Genomic DNA, 22019 nt, shown 5'->3' with positions numbered 1-22019 from the left:
GTAGCTCTCACCTCAAGCCCTGCATAACCGTCGGCCTAAGTTGCCTTCATGAAATCGGAAATATTCGCAACTTGTATTTAAAATGAGCAGAGGATATAGGAGTGGACCCTGCGCAGATTAATGCCTGCGAAAACTTGATGGGTGAAGCATGCAACTTGGCTTTGTGCTCACACTCCCTATCCACCACACGATAAGTTCATCTCAAACGTTTCTGCCAACTCCGCCAACCAACAGACAATTTGAACAGAGATATAGAAGTTATCAGGAAAGAAATATTATACACACTTGGAATGCAAAGAGATAGAAAGGCAACAAGAAAAAAGAAAGCAAGGGAACAAAAGTCCGGCAACCGGCAGCCATGTTTTAGGTCATTAACCAATCAGCAATCTACGAAAACCAGTCGCCGACGAAATTCTAGAAACATTAGCATGATTAACCAATCACAGTTCACAGCTCTGGAACATTCTGGAACATTATACTAGCAACCAATCACAGTTCACAACAGACAGTCATACGGGTAAAGTGGGGAAATACGGGTTTAGCCATACACGACTCACGAGCGACTCACGGCAAGGGTAATAACATGCAGATACAAATACGCAAGGAGAGAAAAATGTAACTAACTGCCCATCTTGGGGTTTGAACCTAGGGATCTGTATCCACACAAGCTCTACAAATAAATACTCTTTTACTGTGAAAAATATACTTTATACCAAAATGCAACTCCTACAGAAACATCAGACAGACCGCATAGCTACAGGACACTAGGGAGGTTTAGTTCCCACGTAACGGAAACGCGTACGTGGGTGATCCACGTAAAGTGGATGAAGGGCACCCACGTTGCAATGTTGTGTTTAGTCACACGGAACAAACAAAAGCAAGAAGCTAAAGGCCAAAACCTGGTCAAAGACGAAGCTACCCCGGCCTAAGAAGCTCATCCAATATTTTGATTTCGTGCTTCGGAAACTTCTTCAGCTGAGCACCCTCACAGCTCGCACAATGCGCTCCATTCTGATTTTCACCCACGTTCTGGCGGAACGTGGGTGAGCCTCCATACACGATATGTCGTGAATCAGAAAACGTCTGTACGCGGGTCACTGAGTATCACGTGGTACACACACGTAAAGTACCCACGGATTACGTGGGACTAAACCTCCCTACTATCATACTGGGAGACTTATTCTAGGATTTCGAGAGAGGGACGGAGGGATAGAGAGAAAGATCGAGAAAGGGAGGGATAGATAGAGCGAGAGAGGGAGGGAAAGATAGAGGGATAGAGAGAAAGAGAGAGAGAGAGAGAGAGAGAGAGAGAGAGAGAGAGAGAGAGAGAGAGAGAGAAAGAGAGAGAGAGAGAGAAGAGAGAGACACACACACACAGACCAGCAGAGAGAGAGAGGGAAAGAGAGAGACAGAGAGGGAGAGGGAGAGAGAGAGAGAGAGAGAGAGAGAGAGAGAGGCAGACGGACGGACAGACGGACAGACAGACAGACGGACAGACACAGTGTGAGGAAAAGACAGACAGAAAGTCGGGAGTGGGTGATGCTGGTTGTGAGCCACAAGAGCAGAGGGATGCTAACCTGCCACGCTAGAGGCTAGTTCACAATAAAACAATTATTTGATGAGGAGAGGGCGAGAGGAAAAACAGTTCACAACCGGTTGATACTTGCAGCAGCACAACCAGCAAGAGAAAGTGGCAGCATATGGATTTATTTCTGCTGAGCGTCATTCTTGTGACCCACATTGTGTGATGTGCCAAGGAGCTTTCTTGCACTGCCAGGTATCCACCCGGAGGATGAGCAAGACTCGATCTTCGCATGATCTACTCTGCTGGGACTACCCTGCCTCCAACCACCAGCACCACCAGCTGCAATTGCAAGGCTACATTGCCCATCACAAAGGCGTTCTGCACTGACGTCCACATATCCGTCTGGGCAAGGCAGAAAAACACCAGCAGGAAAACACGACTCTAAGATCATCCCTAATAAGTGGGGTATTTCAAATTTGGACGTAATAACGGAGAAGTTCAAAGTCTTTTCTGTTTGAAACTCAACACTTGCAAGCCAGATACGAAAGAAAGAAAAATCATCAGTCATACCACCGGGACTCAAACCAGGGACCTTGCTATTCGCGAGCAATGCTCTAACCAACTGAGCTACAGTATGACTCCATCTATCTCTAGTATCAGAACAGTGCGAGACAGGTGGTCTAGATTCCTACTGCTTTGAAATTCTACGTGAAGTCCAAATATTTAATTTGAAATTTTAATTTTGCGTTTGCTCACAGGGGAAGAAGGATAGATCAATCAACAAGCGTACTGGCATCTCACGCCACTCAAGAGGGCCCTCAGCCATTTGCTCGATATCAATGGGAGCGCATCAAACTATGTCCCCTGTGAGCAAACGCAAATTAAAATTTCAAATTAAATTGTTGGACTTCACGTAGGATTTCAAAGCATTAGGAAACTAGACCACCTGCTCACCGTAGAACAGAGCAAAAGTAGATACACAAGAGCGTGCAATTCCGCATTTCTTCTGCACAACCTGCAGACACCCCGGCCCATGGCGGATTTTTTGTGGATGTCACCTTTATCAGAAAACATGACGCGTGTCGAACAGAGCACGCGCATTTTGTCGCAGAGCAGTGTGAGGGCACGTGCTGGGCACCGGCCTTGTCGCCCTTGAGCCCGGCCAAGCGCACGAGGCAAAATTTCCCAAAAGACTCGCAGCGCGTGCGCCGTAGAAAAGATTACGTCAACGAAAAGTTTCGCCAACCCATCCGGGAGTTGCACTCTCTTGTTTCTTGAGTCATGATGTAGCTCAGTTGGTTAGAGCATTGTTTGCGAATAGCAAGGTCTCTGATTTGAGTCCCGGTGGTGTGACTGATGATTTTTTCTTTCTTACGTATCTGGCTTGCCAGTGCTGGATAGCAGGAATTTTCAGGCGGGAAAATTTTTGGACAAAGCCGAATTTCGACCCTTCGTACGGATTTTATTTTCGTACTTGTACAGTGCATGCTAAATGCACGTGTTCGCATGCAGTACGCGCGTGCCAAGGCACATGGCATGTGTGCTATGACTACAACAAAATGTAGCTAGCTGTACTGCACTGCACTGCGCCACACACACTACGCACGCACTAGTCCTGAACGGGAGCCAGGTCATCATGTACATCATGTCTAGTGTACTTTGAAGTACATAATTTCAAATGAACAAATTTTAGCACGGAATTAATTTTAGTACAAAAGAAGCCGTGTACGAAATCGTACGAAAATAAATTCCGTCCGAAATTGTCCTGCTATACAGTACATGTATGGTACTGCTATACAGTACATGTATTGATTTTGGGAGAGAAAAGAGCAGTACTACGAGGCAGGTGGCCTGGTTTCCTAATAAGTGGGGTATTGGCATAGCAACGTACTATCACATGACGTACATTGTATGGCAAACTATTGCAGTACAGTCAGACCTCGCTTAACCGCACACATCCGTTTCCACAAAAAATATCCGGATAGGCGAGGGAACCGGATAACTGAACACACATTCTGTATATGCATGTGGCATATCAAAAGGAGTGGCATCGTACATACATGTAGACGCGTCCTGTGCAGTACAACTAGCGAAGTTTTTCTGCACATTTCAACCAGTTTGTACACAAAACCATGCACCGGTATGCGGATCGCGAGGTCCGGTTATGTTGTATGCGTAACATGTACTGCACATCGGTAACCAGCGATTTTCTTCTGGATGGCGATGGATCGGGATAAAAGAGGAGCGGATAAACGAGGTCTGACTGTATAATGAACAGGACAGAAAGTACTGGGGCCTGGGGGACAACATGATTGTACACATCGTGAATATACATCAAATGAGTGTACATGTAATTATCTGATTCAGTTGCAGCTGAACTTGGTCTTACCTTGCTACTCGGCTATCAGTTGACATTGCACTTGTTGGTGGACAAACTGCATGTTCTGTGTTGCATGGTGATTCCCTGTACTTGAACACTGACAATCAGTCCATGCTTGCTTGTACTGCTCCTCGGTGTGAGACCTAGCCAGCACAGAAGAATGTGAAGTGTTTAGAAGAGTATCATAATATTATCATTAGCGGGCAGTTGAAAGTGATAACACACACACACAAACACAAACCTTCCCCTCTTCTGTCCTACGTAACCATGAACCTTCCAAGTTGGAAGGCTGTTGGTTTGTGCACTGGAGATGTGTTAGAGCTCGGTCTCAGGTCGCTGAATGTCTCAGTAGCCTGTCAGTTTTGTGCCCTATTATCGCACGTTATGACTCTTTATCATCTTGTTACAGACGTGGATGGTTGCTGCATTACCCTGCTCATGTGTTTTCTACTCTTTTTTTTACACACAAATATCTTTTTTTTATTCTTTTAGTTTATATAATATATAAACTAAAAGAATAAAAAAAAGATATTATATAATATGGCATAAGCAACAAGTCCTACCCTTTTCATGTATAGATGCTGTGAAGAGGGGTGCCAATTGTGAACTTTGACCTACTCAAGCTTCACTCAAACAGTGCTAGTTTGAACTGCATTCAAAATACAATCACAATCGCAGTGTGGCCTGAACTGGATTCGATTCCACAAAATGCAAATCATTTCTCACCGCAAACATAACCCATGTTACATTATTGCAAACATCTGTTTGAGAATGCCATTCAAAACCGGTGCCACGGGTAACTTGATTCACTATAGTACACTGAGGATAGTCTGGCCAGGGACAATACCACTATAGTCAATAGAGGTTATGTGAATGATGTCATGGTGGTGACTCAGCAGAACTGCTTACGGCCACTATGTATACACTGTTAGGCAGGGAAACGGCAGATGGGTACTATGTATACACTGTTAGGCAGGGAAACGGCAGATGGGCGCTATGTATACACTGTTAGGCAGGGAAACGGCAGATGGGCACTATGTATACACTTTACAGCATGAGTTACTAGTGAATAGCCGTTCCGCGAATTCGCCAAGGCAACATCTCAACTGATGGTGTAATCGTTTTAAACCTCTACACTACAGTACAATCTGGTCAGTTAGAATACCATTACGCTGTGTATATCGCAGTAAGATCTACACCAAACACATCGTACAATGCTGCTCAGGGAAATCCAGTCGCGTCACTCGAGTTTGTGTCTGGCACCATTTTGCAGCCCAGTGTTCGCAGGTCTGGGGCTTCGGAATGGCCGGCGCGAACCTTAGTGCCGCGACTGGATTTCATTGAGCAGCACCGTAGCATGTTTATGAGTAGTGGCAAGAGTTCTTAACCCCCCCCCCCCCCCCCCCCCACCCAAGAGTGGGATACTCTAGTCTATGGGGTCTGCAACTTTCATCACGTGATAAACCCGTACACATTATTTCGAAGTATTTGCACTCAGGGCATTATAGATCCAGGGCGTTACTCAGCCCTGCTTTAGGTTCAACTCTCTTGTGGTGACTTTGCACTGCTTCCCAGTGTAACCTTTTGGAGCATGTCACGTGATGCGAAGTGCTGCCGTCGCATCACTGGGTAGAGGTAGTACAGACAGCTGTACACTCTTGCAGCTATGTTACAGTACTCCTGGTAATATATTGAATCTACTTTGGTGTTTGTGACGTAAGGGGCCTGACCACAAAATACATTGTATTCGACTTCCATTTACTTTTAAAGGGGAAGTATACCCCGAAATCAAATTTTCACCAGTTGTAGTCTTCGGGGTGCTGAGTCGAATGGTCTTGGTCCGAGGAAGCTGCGACGCTCCCTTCCTTCTTTTTTCCCAATCTAACCCGCGCACTTCCACCGAAACTGGGTGACTGCGCCCTACTAGATGGGGATTTGTATGCAAAATGTCACTAAAAGTGCTATGTCGTTCTTATAAAACCACGGATGACCGCGATTGGCCCATATGTTGTAGTCTTTTGGACGCTGAGTCGACTGGTTTTGGTCCGAAAAGGCTGCGATGCAGCGTTCCTCCTTTATTCCCAATCGAACATGGTTGAACAAGCGGTCACGTGCTCCTGGGTGCCCAAATCACCTGGTCACTACGCCAGCAGGCGACAACTTTCACACCAAGGTTCAACTCGAGTGACAGGACTGCACCCAAAAAAGGTCAAACAGGCTAGTAAGTTGTACCCTGCAGGCACGGTGACCAGGTGACTGGCGTACGCAGGAGCATGTGACCGCTTCTTCAACCATGTTCGATTGGGAATAAAGGAGGAACGCTGCATCGCAGCCTTTTCGGACCAAAACCAATCGACTCAGCGTCCAAAAGACTACAACATATGGGCCAATCGCGGTCATCCATGCTTTTATAAGAACGAAATGGCGCTTTTAGTGACATTTTGCATACAAATCCCCATCTAGTAGGGCGCAGTCACCCATTTTCGGTGGAAGTGCGCGAGTTCGATTGGGATTCAAGTAGGAAGGGAGCGTCTCAGCTTCCTCGGACCAAGACCATTCGACTCAGCACCCCGAAGACTACAACTGGTGAAAATTTGATTTTAGGGTATACTTCCCCTTTTTAAAAGTCTAGAGGGAAGTAGAAAAGGCTTTAGTCCCACTTTAGTCCCACTGGATCCACCCAAGAAGTCGTAGTTATTTGTAGACTTCTAACGTCAAAATTTAAAAGGTCTTCATCTGAACTGTTCTACCGATCTCACCTGGCCACTGACAGTGTACTACTCGGCTGTATTACGGCATTGGTCATAACACGTCTTCTAGCTGTCCAGCAAAGTCTGGTCTTCACGTCCTTGCTTCCATCCCATCATTGCACTTCATTCATTTGCTGACCGTTTGCTTGAAAGGTTTTGGTGATTCTCTGGCCTTCATGATCTTAGTACGCCTGGAGACGGTTGACCTACCGGAGTCGGAATAGTAGTCTACATCAGAGTCGATCGTGTTCGTTGTCCCTGTCACGGGTAGTGTGCAGCAGTGAGTCCATGTGCGCGCCATCCACCCTGATGCAGCTCACAGCACGCTGGGAATGCACCTCTGAAGACTACTAGTAAACTCTCCCAGAGTTTGGATCGCGGACGCCACGGTCTGCACTTTCACTCATCGACGGTCTCCAGTTCCAGCCGCTGACTAAGCTAAGCAACCAGTGCCGCAGTGCGCCGTCCTGCATACAGATCTCTGCTGAGTATTACTGCACTGGAATGTTGTCGAGTATCCACAAATATCACTCATTGTCATCAGGATTCGTTTGAAAAGATACAGTCCCTCTCTAATCCGGCACTTGTTTATGCAGCACCCTTGCAAACCAGCACACTTTCTGGGAAAACGGATTTTTCAGTTCATTTTCTACGCTTTTAAAAAAACCTTGGCCTTTGGAGTCCGTAACTTTTTGCTTCCGCAGAATTATTTGTGGCAGTCAAGAAAATGCGCACTCCATTTCCAACATAACTTTGGTTCTACTTCACCGATTTTGAAGATCTTGGGCTCGTTGGAAAGCTCTTGATGAGAGAAATACAATGAGCCCAAACTCGCCAAGAGCACTGTTCATTGTCCGCCACAACGCGCCCCAAACGCGAGTCCAGCTCCAGATCTGAGACGAAATCGGTCTCCTGTAGCCATTTCACTGAATCTAGCTCGGAACTGTTCAAATTTTTTCGAGTAGAAGCTTACCTTGCCGTGACTTCGCGCCGCGCCGGTCCTGGCACGTGCCGCCTGTTATGAAGCTGGGAAAATCCCTTTTTTCACGCACTGGTGACTCGCAGCACGCAGCGCAGAAAATCGAAATGTTTGATCGCTCGCCGCTCACTCAAACTAATACTTCATCACAGAGACTTCGGACCAGTTCAAGGCGATAGCTGAGACTGAGAGTTTTCTCTACCATCTAGACCCTTGTTTAATTTGGTCAAGATTTGGCCGAGAACCGAAAGTTTGACTGCGCCCACATGCATACTGTACATAATTCGATTTTCTAATCCAGCAGTTGTACATTGCAGACTGTCCGGGACCATTGTAACATACACAACACATGTAACATACACTTGGGAATATCCTATGCTAGTGCATAAGATATTCCCAAGTGTATGTTATAGACATGCATTCCACATGTACTTGGTTTGACACAGAAAATCCCTACATTTTGACGTACGACACAAACATGTACATGTATGATAACATGTGGGCCGGGTTGGATCGGAGGGCAGGATTTGATAATCCAGCACCCTTGTTTATCCAGCAGAAAACGCCGTTGCAAAAGGTGCCGGATTATAGAGGGACGACTGTATCTGCCATTGCATTCCCTGCCCACTGCATGTCAGGTGGTTGGTTACGGTTCAGTCCAGTACAGGATTTTCACCGACACGACTCCCATGGCCCAGTCCACCACTGCACCAGGAAAATGAACAGGTGCAAAGATTAAAAGTAACGGTTACTACTACTAGTACATGTAGTTCGTTTGTTCAACTCCTAATGCGAGTCCTAATGCGAGTCCTAATGCGAGTCCTAATGCGAGTCCTAATGCGAGTCCTAATGCGAGTCCTAATGCGAGTCCTAATGCGAGTCCTAATGCGAGTCCTAATGCGAGTCCTAATGCGAGTCCTAATGCGAGTCCTAATGCGAGTCCTAATGCGAGTCCTAATGCGAGTCCTAATGCGAGTCCTAATGCGAGTCCTAATGCGAGTCCTAATGCGAGTCCTAATGCGAGTCCTAATGCGAGTCCTAATGCGAGTCCTAATGCGAGTCCTAATGCGAGTCCTAATGCGAGTCCTAATGCGAGTCCTAATGCGAGTCCTAATGCGAGTCCTAATGCGAGTCCTAATGCGAGTCCTAATGCGAGTCCTAATGCGAGTCCTAATGCGAGTCCTAATGCGAGTCCTAATGCGAGTCCTAATGCGAGTCCTAATGCGAGTCCTAATGCGAGTCCTAATGCGAGTCCTAATGCGAGTCCTAATGCGAGTCCTAATGCGAGTCCTAATGCGAGTCCTAATGCGAGTCCTAATGCGAGTCCTAATGCGAGTCCTAATGCGAGTCCTAATGCGAGTCCTAATGCGAGTCCTAATGCGAGTCCTAATGCGAGTCCTAATGCGAGTCCTAATGCGAGTCCTATAGGGCTTGAAAGTGATGACGTCAAAAACGGCCTGGGAGTAGTAAATTGACATCAGATTTCTATTTTGGATCCACTAAGGTGTGACTTTGCTATTGCCTCAGTACGTGGGTGCATAGCAACCCACTCATGTCGTATGCAGGTGCAACTTTTACTTCGCCACCAGTTGTCACCCCGCCCCCACTAGCCAAATCAGTCAGTTTCACTGGCAACATCACCTTGCTGTGAGTGAGACCGCTTGAAATGTGCTTGGATCCATACAAAAACTGGATCCAGGTGGATCCAGTTTTCGAATTTTTCAAATTGTTGCTATGCCATTGCTATGGAGTGACGTAGCACTTTCAAGCCCTATTGAGTATCCCCTCTCTTCCTCACCAGTCCAACACTAGTCTAAAGCCGTAAAGGGCAGTATGCAATGGCAATGGCACGAAGCGGCTCGGCGGTAGTACAGAATCGATCAGCGCAGCACCAGTGGCAGTGCAGTCCAGGCCAGGGACGTAGATACGAAGTCAACTGTCAAGCTTGCGCTAGCGCTGCGGTCCATGCATGGTGACCTGGTGACGCAGCGCAGGCAAACCAAGCTGCGCTCGACCACAGACCCGACCCTGCAGTCACTACACTACATACAGGACTACTACTACTAATTTTTGTTTTACCACGCTTGTGCAACGTTTTCACTCCATATTGTCATCATTGATATGTTTCGTTGCGTTTCTGCAATGTTGCTAGGGGTTGCCATGGAAACAATACACGGCGACGTGCCGTCAGGTAGTTGTTGTACATAGAAATGTTTGTACATTATTGCTTATCATATAGGCCTGTCATTTGGGCTCTTTTCAGCGAACTTTTTGTTTTTGTCACTATGTCCCCTGGTCAACTTCCCCTGGGTCCGTTTGTCAGTTTGTGCCATGCGTGCTATACACGTTTACATACAATTCAACACAATTCTATGATGATTGGCACCACAATTGAAATGACTGTATCTCAGGTTTGCTTTGAGATTTTCACATGAAATTTTCTGTGTGCTCTTGAAAGACGTGCTTATTCGATTTCCAACAGAATTTTCCTGGGAATTCTGAATTTGATTTTTTTGCCTGAACTCCCTACAGTACTAACGTTAGTACTAGTACTAGTACTTAGTAGTAGTCCTGTTGTGGACATGGAAATCCGGTTGCACGTCTAGCGGTCCCAGGGTGCTGGCCATGCAGCCGTGGATAAGCGGTACACACATGCATTAGTAACTGTATAATGCGCTGCAGCGCGCTAGTCGCATCGGATCGTTACATGTGCCCTGCACGCAGCGTTCTGTACGCTGTGAGGGCGCGGGCCCCGTTCAAACGACCGGATTTCCATGTCCACGACAGTAGTAGACTGTAGTAGGTCCACTGCACTAAAAATTCACTACGTCCGTGTCTACTCGGTGTAGATCTACCGGCACTCGCACAGATGCCGATGACAGATCCATCCGCAAAGACCATGCGGACCGCACTGACTGAGCTAGCCGGTATCAAACGTTTCAAAGCCATCTTCATGTAGATCTACAAGACTACATCATGATCTGCCGCCACGAAACTAACTTTTATGCTACACGTCGATCGCAAGAGTTTGCAGTGCAGTGCAGTGCTGATCATGGTGATATACGGGTTGCTCTTGCTCAGACATTTTCGGTCTGCGTAGCGAGCCATTCCGCATTCGATCGATGTGGACGGTCTGGGTTCCGGGAATCTCTGGTGGCCAGGTGATCAACTAATAGTTGGGACATTATTTCGTAAGCTTCGAGGTCGTGGCAAGCAGTTCTGGAAGAGGAAGACAAGAGTGATTGGTTCAAGCTGTGGCCCTGTGGGCAGGCTTTGTGCTCCGCCTCTGCATGGCACAATGCCGGACAGTGTGAAATACAACATCAAGTACTTATTTGCAAATTTGGATGCGTCCACAATCTTGGAAGATCTACTGGAGAGTGATGTTCTGGACGAAGAGGAATATATTGGCGCACCTGCCAAGGAGGACAAGTTCAAGCTGGCAGAGTATGTGGTGAGGCTGATGCTGAAGAAAACGGACGAACAGGTGGAGACGCTCCTGAATCTGATTCAACGCAGCCAGCCTCATGTAGCGGAACATGTCGCCAGTACCATGGCGAAGCGCCGCGGTGCAACTGCCAGTGGGGATACTGACTATCCGGCGAAGCCAATGTCGGCAGACTGTGAGTCAACACGTGGCTCGTCCTCCGGTAAGTGTTTACATAGAAGATGATCCATACTGTTTTGCAAACACAGCGACTCACTGTGAGTGCGTTCGATTATGCCCGCGAATCGATTCATGAATCCGTTCCGTTCATGAATCCGTTCGATTATGCCCGCGAATCGATTCATGAATCCGTTCATGAACCCGTTCGATTATGCCCGCGAATCGATTCGAGCTATTCACATCACCCCATGTGAATAGGGTGAATGGATTCCGAATCGATTGAAAATCTGGAATCGACTCCGAATCCATTCACCCTATTCACATGGGGTGATGTGAATAGCGCTAGTTGAGATTCGAGGGCATAATCAAACGCACTCGCTGTTTCAGACAAATTGAGTAGATCTAGTGCATGACAATATCCTATGTTCTGTACACTGTCAAGCAACGTATTACAACCTGATCTTCACTGCATCTGCACACGGGTGTGTCTACCAGCAAACCCTTTACACACAGCAGCCAACACAAAATCATATCCATAATCAGTATGTGCAGACGGCAGTGAGGGTTTGCTTGTCCCTTCAAAAAGATCTCTGCATCAACGTGATCCGGTTAATGAGAGTGTACACAGGCACTTAGCTAACAATAAAGGCGTGAGGTCATGTACATGTATAACAGTTGGTGAACACATTCAACAGCATGGTGTACCGTATGCGGGTGTAGAGCCGTCTTAGCTTCACGCCCCATTGCGTTGTGGGGCAGAAAGGGTGCTGGGCAAAGTCTGTGGCGAGTTCTTAGCTTCTGTTCACGTCGCTCTGATCCCTAAATGTGTATATGCATGTAGCCAGTAGCTGCTGCATCAATCACCTTGAACACCAGCCTAGAGCAACGTGGGTCACATCAGTTATCACACAATGCAGTTGCACGTGCTGCCTCTCAGTTGGCTGTTCCTATGACAACAGCCTTGAGACGTGTAAGGCATAATCATGAATACCACCTCCTGGTACAGGGAACATCTACATGAACAGTAACCAGTATAGCGTTATGTTTGGAGGAGGGTCTCAAAAAGTCTCCGTTTTGGTCACGTGTGGTAAATACAGTGTACTGGCAAATACGGAAAGCGGCTTGATGTCCCATTGAAAATGAATGATATACACCTGTCGAGAGCTATGACAACTTTGGCTACAAACAAAACCTAGTGCGATGCGAACTCGCGAAATACCATTCACAGAAGAAGTCAGCGATGCGACTCCACCTTGCGGATTTGGTGCGAAGTTCAATGCAGGTGGGTACGTCACCATGGTATTTGCGTCGCTTGGTACAACCTGTACAAATTTACAGACAACTCTTGAACCTTTGTACAACTTTGTTGTAGAAAAGGTCAAAATCGTACACCAAATCGCTTGTCGCATCGCGAAAGTTGAGCCGAGCTCAACTTCTGCGATGGCCCAGTTGCGGCGGTTGTGTGGGCTGCGAGATGGCTACGATTTGGGGATTTCCCGGTTTCGCGGCCATAGCATCGCGCATCACAACGCAAAAATGGTTCTGTGCATCCCGTTTAACTCCACTCGAGTCACAGATATTAATACGTTTTGCACTCTTCGCTACGCTCAGACGTGAAAAAAACTATTCCAAGTTTCAGGAAATTCCCCGTTCTCTGTCCACCCTGCACTCCACTCGTTGCGCTCACATCTTCACACTCACTCATACTTGTACACCACTACTGAACACGTCAACATTGCCAGTGGGGGCCACCACAGCACGAAAGAAAGAAAAAATATTTCGCTACGCTCAGACGTGAAAAAACAAAACTATTCCAATTCTCGCTCCACATATACTGGCTCACAGAGAGACATAGACAGCAATAGCGACAACACACAAAGTGAAGGGTGGTTGGCCGCAGCTTGTTTGTTTGTTTGTATTCTTTTTTTTAGAGTGGGAAGTCCAAAACAGGTCCTAGCCTAATAACAATGGTCCCACTAGTGAGGGAATGCTGTAGTATCTGTGCGTATGCAGCTAGATGTGAACCGGACAACGAGTGAGGTATGGAAGCAAGGACTGAGAACAGAGTGTCTCAGATGGAATAGGTGTGCCAGCGGATAGCAGAAATAGGCCATGATACTTAGGCCATGATGCAGAACCACTTGCGACCGTCAGATTAATTTTCCTGCACCGAGCCAGCCGGGAAAAAACCGGGTGTATATCCCCAATGGCGATTAGGCATCATGTAGTCATGGCAAGCGCATCACAGCAAAAGTGATAAAATAGAAATAATATTAATAAGATGCACAGAGATGAAGGGTGGGAGGGCAGGGACACTGCTGAGACTCAAACCTGACTGAAGAAGTCAGGAAAAGAAACGACGATAAGGAACGCACCAGATGCCATATTTGCAATTGAAAATGTTTCGCGAGAAATTATTTCTCGTCTATCTCGCTGCGATCGGGGGGGGGGGGGGGAGAGAAATACGTTTCGGGAAATTCCCAGTTATAGGCAGTACCCAGTTCCAGCCTCCCTGGATGGGGGGGGGGGGGAGGGTCCTCCTGTATACTTGCTTTTAAGAACAACAACAACAACATACCTCTGCTGTCAATGTTATCTATCCTTCTCCGTCTTTGCTTCTGCTATCCGTACCATTGTGGGAAAGTTGCTGGAACGGTTCTGGATACTATAGTCCATTTCAAAAAGATTAGCAATCAGGTTTTGGTCTTAAAAAGTATGAAGATAAGGGAAATTTGGACAACAAAGTACATAGAATGGCTTGTTAGGACACGGCAAATTGTTCTGTGAAGGTTTCGGAACAATTGGACCAGCCGTTAAGGAGTTAGAATTTCGGCCAGGTTTCCGGCCTTTTCCCATGGTTTACAATTTGCCCTGGATGTCAAACCCACGATTTATCCTTTCCTTTTAGGCCTTGTGGTTATGAATGCTGTTTGCTGACCATGAAGTTGTGAGTTCAAATCCTAAACTATCTTCAAGTCACACTTTTTTTCATTGTTTTGGTGATCACGCTGGTACAAAAAGTACAAGCCAAAGAAGGTGGCTGCGCCAAACGACGACTTGTTGTTGGAGCTCGCGTTTCCTGCCGAACTTTTTTACTGACACTTGACTGGTTCACGCCATGTGAACACACCCACAACACTGAAACGGTGTGAGTGAACACGGAAGTCATTGCGCTGTAGCTACGTGTTGTTGAATACAACGGCACATCGATCGATTTCTCTTTGAGAATTATTTTAGTATTTTAAGATCGCCAATTTATTTGAATTTAGGAGTCAACGCCGTCTTCTATCAGCTTTCACAGGCGTCTGCTTTTCTCAAAATGTCGTTGAAGTCACACGGATAGCTTTGCCAGGTCATGGCCTTGGGAATGAGTCTGTGTCGATGTCGTTTTCGTCACATCGTGAGAGTAAATTGCATCGCAGCTCAAAGAAATTGGGCACGAAACGAATTGGGACCCATCCCGCTCGTCAACATTTACCACACTTTCGACATAATCCTCTCTGACTCCATATCGATACGAGGAAGAACATACATGTACCGACGTGAGTGAGTTGTCATTTTTCATGCTTTCGCGCGGATTATTTCTTCGAGTTCACAGTGAGTTTTTCTAGCCAGCTCTCGAGCGCATACGGTAAGACGGCAAACTCCCCGGGCGATCGCCAGGATTGCTAATCTTTTTGAAACTGACTGTAAGCGGTGATAAACTCTTTGTACGGCGGCCATGTCCGGTTGGAGATATCGGCCGTTCCCTTGATCAACACCTTTGCTGCGGCAGTACATTCCTGTGATCCTGTGCACATAGTATTGTACGCGTAACAGCAATCAGCAGTTTTTGATTGATCATAAAAATCATGCTCTGCATTGTCCTCACAGAAGGTCAGTGAGTCATACTATCCAGAATACAGTTCCAGTGGTGTTCATTGATCCGTGTGTCCCACCAATCAAGGTCTTCATGGCTCTACAGTGTATGCATGGTAGGTTGGATTCGGCGTTGAGCATTCGTTTGACAAACGCAGCAGTTGTAGATTCTTTGCAGCAAACCTCTACTTGTTACGTGTGTGACTGTGGCCGCCATTTCATGCCTTTTTTTCATCGCTGGCACGTTCCTCAAGAGGCTTCTGCTCCTGGACTATCATTTCTGCTTTCTCTCACTGTAATAATCGCTGGCAACCCTGGCCACGTCATTGGTCACAAACCTCGCTAGCAGTGGTCACTTGTCCCCTGTCCGAAATTTCCAGTCCACTGTCACATACTTTTGGACGATACAGATACCGAATGGAATTGCACGGATACCGTAGAACAAGCAGACACGCGCGTTATTGCAGGCAACGATTTAGATCAGCTGACCATCTTGCCATGCACCGCATTTCCATTTGACGTTTGAATGGATGTTCAAATAATACTGCCTACGGACGGCACACGGAACAAGTTAGAGCATGTTAAAGACCATGTCTTTTCTCCTGCCGACTGGATACCTGTTCAGCGGTCTCTTGCTGTTGACGCATCTTGTCACAAAGTCGGCGAGTCTCCAGACGGAATATTTGCTCTGCTGCTTCTTGCTGTCGACGTAGACTTTCGCGAGCACGGCGACTCTCGAGGCGGCGGGATATCACTTCTCCCATATTTTACTCTCTATGTAGGCACTCCTGCCGTCTACTCAGAGCTTCAACACTGTCACCCCTGTTATTTTGCTCTTCCTCATACTCCTCTGTTAATGATCTCAGCATTCTATATACATGTATACAACAAACGCGCCTAATAAAACACTGCAATTAGTCTACAAGTTGTAGTATCTACCCGGCCCTTTAGCAAACACTAGCTTGCCCAGAAGGGACTCGAGCTCGTGCTGAGTGATCTGGCTGTGTTGGAGGGCATTCATCAGCCGAAGCCTGAGGTCTGTGATATTATCATCCGGAAGCAGGCTTCCCTGCGAGCGCAGTCCAGGGTAACTTCTAGAAAATCCAGAGTGTGTGCGTGTCCATGAACCTTCTGAGGAGCGAGGGGTATGCCGAGGTAGGTAAACGCCCGGAGCAGAATAGCCAACTGACGGTGGGCAATAGCTTCATGGTTGGACACACAGAGGAAATCTTCAAGGTACTACAGTCCATTCATAAAAAAATGAGCACTGGCTCCGGCTAGTGCCCGTATTTGGCGATTTTCGTGGTTTTATCGTACACAGTGCCGCGGAATTTGAGGTTAGAAAAAAGGATACGAAAAAGGTACCTCAGCTAGAGTTCGAACCGGACAATGCAATGATGCAAGTGGAGTGTAACGGAATGGATTTTCATGGCCTTTCCCAATTCAGTGCGTACAAGACAGGACCTAGCCGAAATACTATTCTTGTTATCGCTTGCTTTTCAGAGAAATGGACTTCGGAAACATAATGGGGATTGCTGAAAAAATACTTGTGAAAAACTCAAAATTTGACCAAGTTATGGCCAAAAGCTAGGATATGATCTTTTTCTGAATGGACTCAGTAGAAGTGGTTAAGATCAGGAATGGAGTGTGTCGCATTGAACTGGTCCGATGAGACTGCTACTGCACACACAGTGAGATCAGGAATGGAGCGTGTCGCATTGAACTGGTCGGATGAGACTGCTATTACACACACGGTGAGGGAGTTCCCGTACGGGAACTAGAATGTACTGCTACAGTACCGGTAAGGTGGCCGTTGCTTATGTGTGTGCGTCATTGTTATGGTGCCTTGGTATGCTAGCAGTTCCTTCACTCGGTGTGAATCGAGCTCCGCGACAACACGGACACAAATGTTAAAGGCCTCCATCCATGTGGCTAAATCGTGAATGTGGTGTTCATGTGGCTGCGATTCTCCGTAAGTCTCGCTCAGGCTAAACGGGCGAGTGCTATCAGGGCCCCCTTTGTCGGCTACCATCAGCTGGTAGGATTTGCGTTCCGAGCACCTCTGGCAATGAAATAGCAAGGTCGACAAATCACCTCGCGAAATCTTGCTTCTGCCAGCCTTTAGCACCGGGAGGGACACCGTTGGTACTGCGTGTGGCGAGCCTGCATGCAATGCAGCGACGGCATCGGGAGCAGTTGGTTTTAGAGGGCATCCGGTGCCGAGGAATGGTGCAATAACCTCCGACACAGCAGTGATGATGGCAGACTGTACCTCGGCTTGTACCAGAGCTTGCAACGGGTCCCGAGTTTGTAAGCGATCCGTTGAAATGCCAGGCTCAACTGCCATGAGAACCGGCACAGATCCAATCGTTGCAGTCCACGACCGGGAGGCTTGACGTTTTGGGGCAGGAAAGTACAGGCTCCCCTGTTGTGTAGAGTTGCCTGATGATGGGGAGGCAGAAGCCGGCTGGCTGCATGTGACGGGTCATGACATTTTGTTTTGCCAGTGGCGCTCTCGCAGCACAGAGACGGCGGTGAGAACCGGAAAACGGAATGGCACTTGAAGCGCTAAACGACTGACACCACCGCGGAACGGCACGACACGAAGCTACTGCTGCAACTCAGGCTTGCAATATATGGAGAAATTACCAAAAGGATTCCCGAAAATAATTCAGAAGCCAACCACTTCTGTTGAGCAGGAAGAGCCAGAAAACAACAACTGAACAGTTTGAGCTCTCCAAACTGGTGTGATGCACAGTGTACTAGTATGTTCGATCGTTGAGCGGTAAGTGCGACCCAGAGCCTGGCTGGGACAGGTGCACAGTCCTGCGTACCTCATACCTGCATCATGCTGCACTGAGCAGGGTAAGTGCGACCCAGAGCCTGGCTGGGACAGGTGCACAGTCCTGCGTACCTCATACCTGCATCATGCTGCACTGAGCAGGGTAAGTGCGGCCCAGAGCCTGGCTGGGACAGGTGCACAGTCCTGCGTACCTCATACCTGCATCATGCTGCACTGAGCAGGGTAAGTGCGGCCCAGAGCCTGGCTGGGACAGGTGCACAGTCCTGCGTACCTCATACCTGCATCATGCTGCACTGAGCAGGGTAAGTGCGGCCCAGAGCCTGGCTGGGACAGGTGCACAGTCCTGCGTACCTCATACCTGCATCATGCTGCACTGAGCAGGGTAAGTGCGGCCCAGAGCCTGGCTGGGACAGGTGCACAGTCCTGCGTACCTCATACCTGCATCATGCTGCACTGAGCAGGGTAAGTGCGGCCCAGAGCCTGGCTGGGACAGGTGCACAGTCCTGCGTACCTCATACCTGCATCATGCTGCACTGAGCAGGGTAAGTGCGGCCCAGAGCCTGGCTGGGACAGGTGCACAGTCCTGCGTACCTCATACCTGCATCATGCTGCACTGAGCAGGGTAAGCGCGACCCAGAACCAGGACAAACACACGGCCCTGTGTACCTCATACCTGCATCATGCTGCACTGAGCAGGGTAAGCGCGACCCAGAGCCAGGACAAACACACGGCCCTGTGTACCTCATACCTGCATAATGCTGCACTGAGCAGGGTAAGCGCGACCCAGAGCCAGGACAAACACACGGCCCTATATACCTCATACCTGCATCATGCTGCACTGAGCAGGGTAAGCGCGACCCAGAGCCAGGACAAACACACGGCCCAGTGTACCTCATACCTGCATCATGCTGCACTGAGCAGGGTAAGCGCGACCCAGAGCCAGGACAAACACACGGCCCTGTATACCTTATACTCGCGTGCGGCACGAGGAATGCAGACAGGCGCATCAGGTGGCATGTTGGGTGCCCCAATCAGTGCAGCATGCGTAGACGTGCACGACCAGAGCATGCGACGTACATGACATGTGTACATGCCCAAAGACAGAAGGACATGGCTAAGTATAAGGAACATGAGGAAAGGAGGCAGTGAAAGTCTGTGCATGTGATAAGCGCTAACAAGGGTTAACTGCATTAACCCCACATTAAGTGTTACGTTGTATGTGTATTGTCTGTTGATTTTTAGAGCCGCCATATGCTCCTGCTTCATTTACCTCTACAGTCCCCGATGGCAGCCATCAGCAAACGCAGGGCTTGATCACTTCAACTGCCACTGTCTCTCCTAATCTATATCTAGCATCAGCATCAGCATCACACACAGCACCTGTTCAGGTTACACCCGGCAACAATGGCAATATTCAACAGAGTGAACAAGACATGGACCGGTCTTGTGATGGAGGTGAGGCCTTAATTCTCTGATTATTTTGCTGCTGCCCACACAACACATTGATTTTATTTCTTTTTTTTATGTCGTCGGGTGCACGAGTTGGTAGAGTATGCGACTCTTAACTTGGCCTCAGGGTCGTGGGTTCGAGCCCCACGTTGGCCGCCAATTGTCGTCGAGTGCACGACCTGACGATGGGCTTCTCCGATTCTCTCCCTCTCATACACGTACTCCACAACAGAGAGCAACAGTTTCTTCTTGTTACAACGAGGAAGAGTTCAGGAAGAAGCCAGAGAAGGTGTACAATAGAAATAGTAATACAGTGCATGCACACAGTAGCACAACCCAGGCGCGGTCCCCACGCAGTGGTGAACCCCGAGCACAGCGCAACGCCAAAGGAGACCTCATAGAGGTCACAAGGACAACATTTACGTCAAACACAACCCTACATATATAAAATTTGTTTGAACAGTTGATGAAGACAATTCGAACGCGGCCTTAGCTTATCGGCTAATTTTGTTGTTGTGAACCTTGGAAGGCAAAGTCAGTTTACCAATACCTTCAGTATGTGTCTATCAATGACCAGTGCGCAGTGGACAGATAGTAGGTAGATGCATGGGTGGGTAGGTAGTTAGGTGGGTGGGTAGATAGGTGGGTGGTTAGGTAGGCGGGTGGGTGGGTTGGTGGATAGGTGGGTAGGTGGGTGGGTGGGCAGATAGGTGGGTGGGTGGATGGGTAGATAGGCAGGTGGGTGGATGGGTAGATAGGTGGGTGGTTAGGTAGGCGGGTGGGTGGGTTGGTGGATAGGTGGGTGGGTGGGCAGATAGGTGGGTGGGTGCATGGGTAGATAGGTGGGTGGTTAGGTAGGCGGGTGGGTGGTTAGGTAGGCGGGTGGGTGGATAGGTGGGTAGGTGGGTGGGTGGGCAGATAGGTAGGTGAGTGGGTGGGTAGGTACATGTAGGTAGATAGGCAGGTAGGTAGGTTTTATTGTTTTACTAGGGGACTCCCAACAGGCCAAGGCATTTTACAAGTAACCTAGGAAAAGCCGGATTTGGTCTGTAATACAATCCCGGGAAGAGATACAGCTTGGCGGCATTGGTGGGATACTGTGTTACTCCACCCGAATATTCACAAGTAGTTCACAAGCACACGTGTATACAGGTATACAGGTATTTTATTTATTCCACATCCCATAGCATGTAGTTTCCAATCAAAGAGGAGGGGGTGGAAGCCAACCACGGGTGAGAAACATAAAGAAAATATATTAATAGAAAGAAAAGGTGTATGTGTTCACAGTACACTGCTCTGGTACGGAGACTGGTGTATGTATCACTACGGGATCATGTGTAATAGGGAACAGGAACTGTACGCTGTTCAGCAAGCCTGCTCAGACCAAGACTATACAACTTTGAGTACAAAATGCTACAGGTTCTGAGATTTTATTCTGTTCATTAGCTTCTATATGAAGAGGTGTTTTCTTTGGAAATACCCACACAAATCACTTCGGAGGATTAGCAAGACGAAATTCGCGTTCGCAAACATTTTTCAGTTCGCGAACTGGATTGCAAACTTTCGCATTTTTCGTTTGGAAAAGTAATCGGAACACGAATCGCGGATTGTTGTTGTTGTTGTTGTGTTTATTTTAATTCGCAAACCAAACGGGCAGATCTGCCCAATGAAACGGTGGCGAATGCAGATAGAAAGCAGTAATAAAATTGGGGAGGGATGTGATAAGGATAGAGGTGGAGAAAAACTAAGCCAGCTGATCATGAAACAGGACGTTTGGTACTCTAGGTACTAAGGGTGTGCGGGATTATGCTGGCGCGGAACGGGCGGAGCGTGGAGATGGCACGTATATCGCTGGGTAAGGTGTTCCACAGCTGGGCGCCCCGGAACGCGAGGCAACCCTTGCCGAACCTGGTGCAAACTGGCGGTTGGCGCAGACCCATGGTGGGGTGCAACCTAGTTGGGCCAGCTGACGAAGGAACTAGGAAGGCTTGCAGGTCAGAACTTGCGTGCCCATTCCGAGTCGTGTCAGGGCAGTCATAAATTTACCACGCTGTATACATGTACTGTCTGTACACAATGTACGTCGTGTCCACGTCATGCTATTTCCAGTCAAAAAACATTGGATACGGAGACCACCTGGTTCCAGAGACCACGTTCTCTTGAGCGGTAGACAGGTTAGACAGGTTTCACTGTACATGTACTGGATCTCAGCTGATACAAAACACTCACCAGCTACTAGCCAAGCTGATACAAAACACTCACCAGCTACTAGCCAAGCTGATACAAAACACTCACCAGCTACTAGCCAAGCTGATACAAAACACTCACCAGCTACTAGCCAAGCTGATACAAAACACTCACCAGCTACTAGCCAAGCTGATACAAAACACTCACCAGCTACTAGCCAAGCTGATACAAAACACTCACCAGCTACTAGCCAAGCTGGCAAACCTACACTAGCTGAAGTCCAAAGAGAGCAGGCTGGGAAGAGGAGGGTCGAGCATGCAGCAGCAGCAAGCAAAGAAAGAATAGAGGCCAGCAGGATCGAGCAGCACACTGGGCTGCAGAAAGTAAATACTAGGAAAGAAGCCAGTCAAAAAGCCAATGAGACAACTGAGACAAATTCTCAGATAGTGTATGAGAGATCTGTGGTAATGAAGAGTACAGG

The 22019-nt window shown here is 47.9% G+C and overlaps 2 protein-coding genes and 1 long non-coding RNA gene across 4 annotated transcripts in view; 1 reads left to right on the top strand and 2 right to left on the bottom strand.

The window, feature by feature from the left end:
• Window positions 1-201: 201 nt before the first annotated feature.
• LOC135813865 (uncharacterized) lies at window positions 202-7250 on the bottom strand. Its single transcript, XR_010553134.1, has 3 exons — window positions 6665-7250; window positions 3915-4048; window positions 202-1927 (listed from the first exon to the last, which is right to left on the bottom strand). It is a non-coding gene; the product is annotated as an uncharacterized LOC135813865 (long non-coding RNA).
• A 3380-nt stretch (window positions 7251-10630) lies between these two features.
• Window positions 10631-22019, top strand: part of LOC135813761 (uncharacterized) — a 100445-nt gene continuing 89056 nt past the window's right edge. For both annotated transcript variants that reach the window (XM_065326777.1, XM_065326770.1), the window contains exons 1-2: window positions 10631-11284; window positions 19145-19357. In XM_065326777.1, coding sequence (XP_065182849.1) covers window positions 10933-11284; window positions 19145-19357 — 565 coding nt within the window. In that variant the 5' untranslated portion in view covers window positions 10631-10932. The remainder of the gene's footprint in view (window positions 11285-19144; window positions 19358-22019) is intronic.
• The window catches only part of LOC135806701 (uncharacterized), an 11547-nt gene continuing 11505 nt past the window's right edge, over window positions 21978-22019 (bottom strand). The window contains exon 3 of the mRNA XM_065320930.1: window positions 21978-21997. Within this exon, the coding sequence (XP_065177002.1) occupies window positions 21978-21997 (20 nt within the window). The remainder of the gene's footprint in view (window positions 21998-22019) is intronic.

Source organism: Sycon ciliatum, chromosome 1 (genome assembly GCF_964019385.1).
Source record: "Sycon ciliatum chromosome 1, ocSycCili1.1, whole genome shotgun sequence".
NCBI classification, from domain to species: domain Eukaryota; kingdom Metazoa; phylum Porifera; class Calcarea; order Leucosolenida; family Sycettidae; genus Sycon; species Sycon ciliatum.
This window is presented reverse-complemented; position numbering and strand designations above follow the sequence as displayed.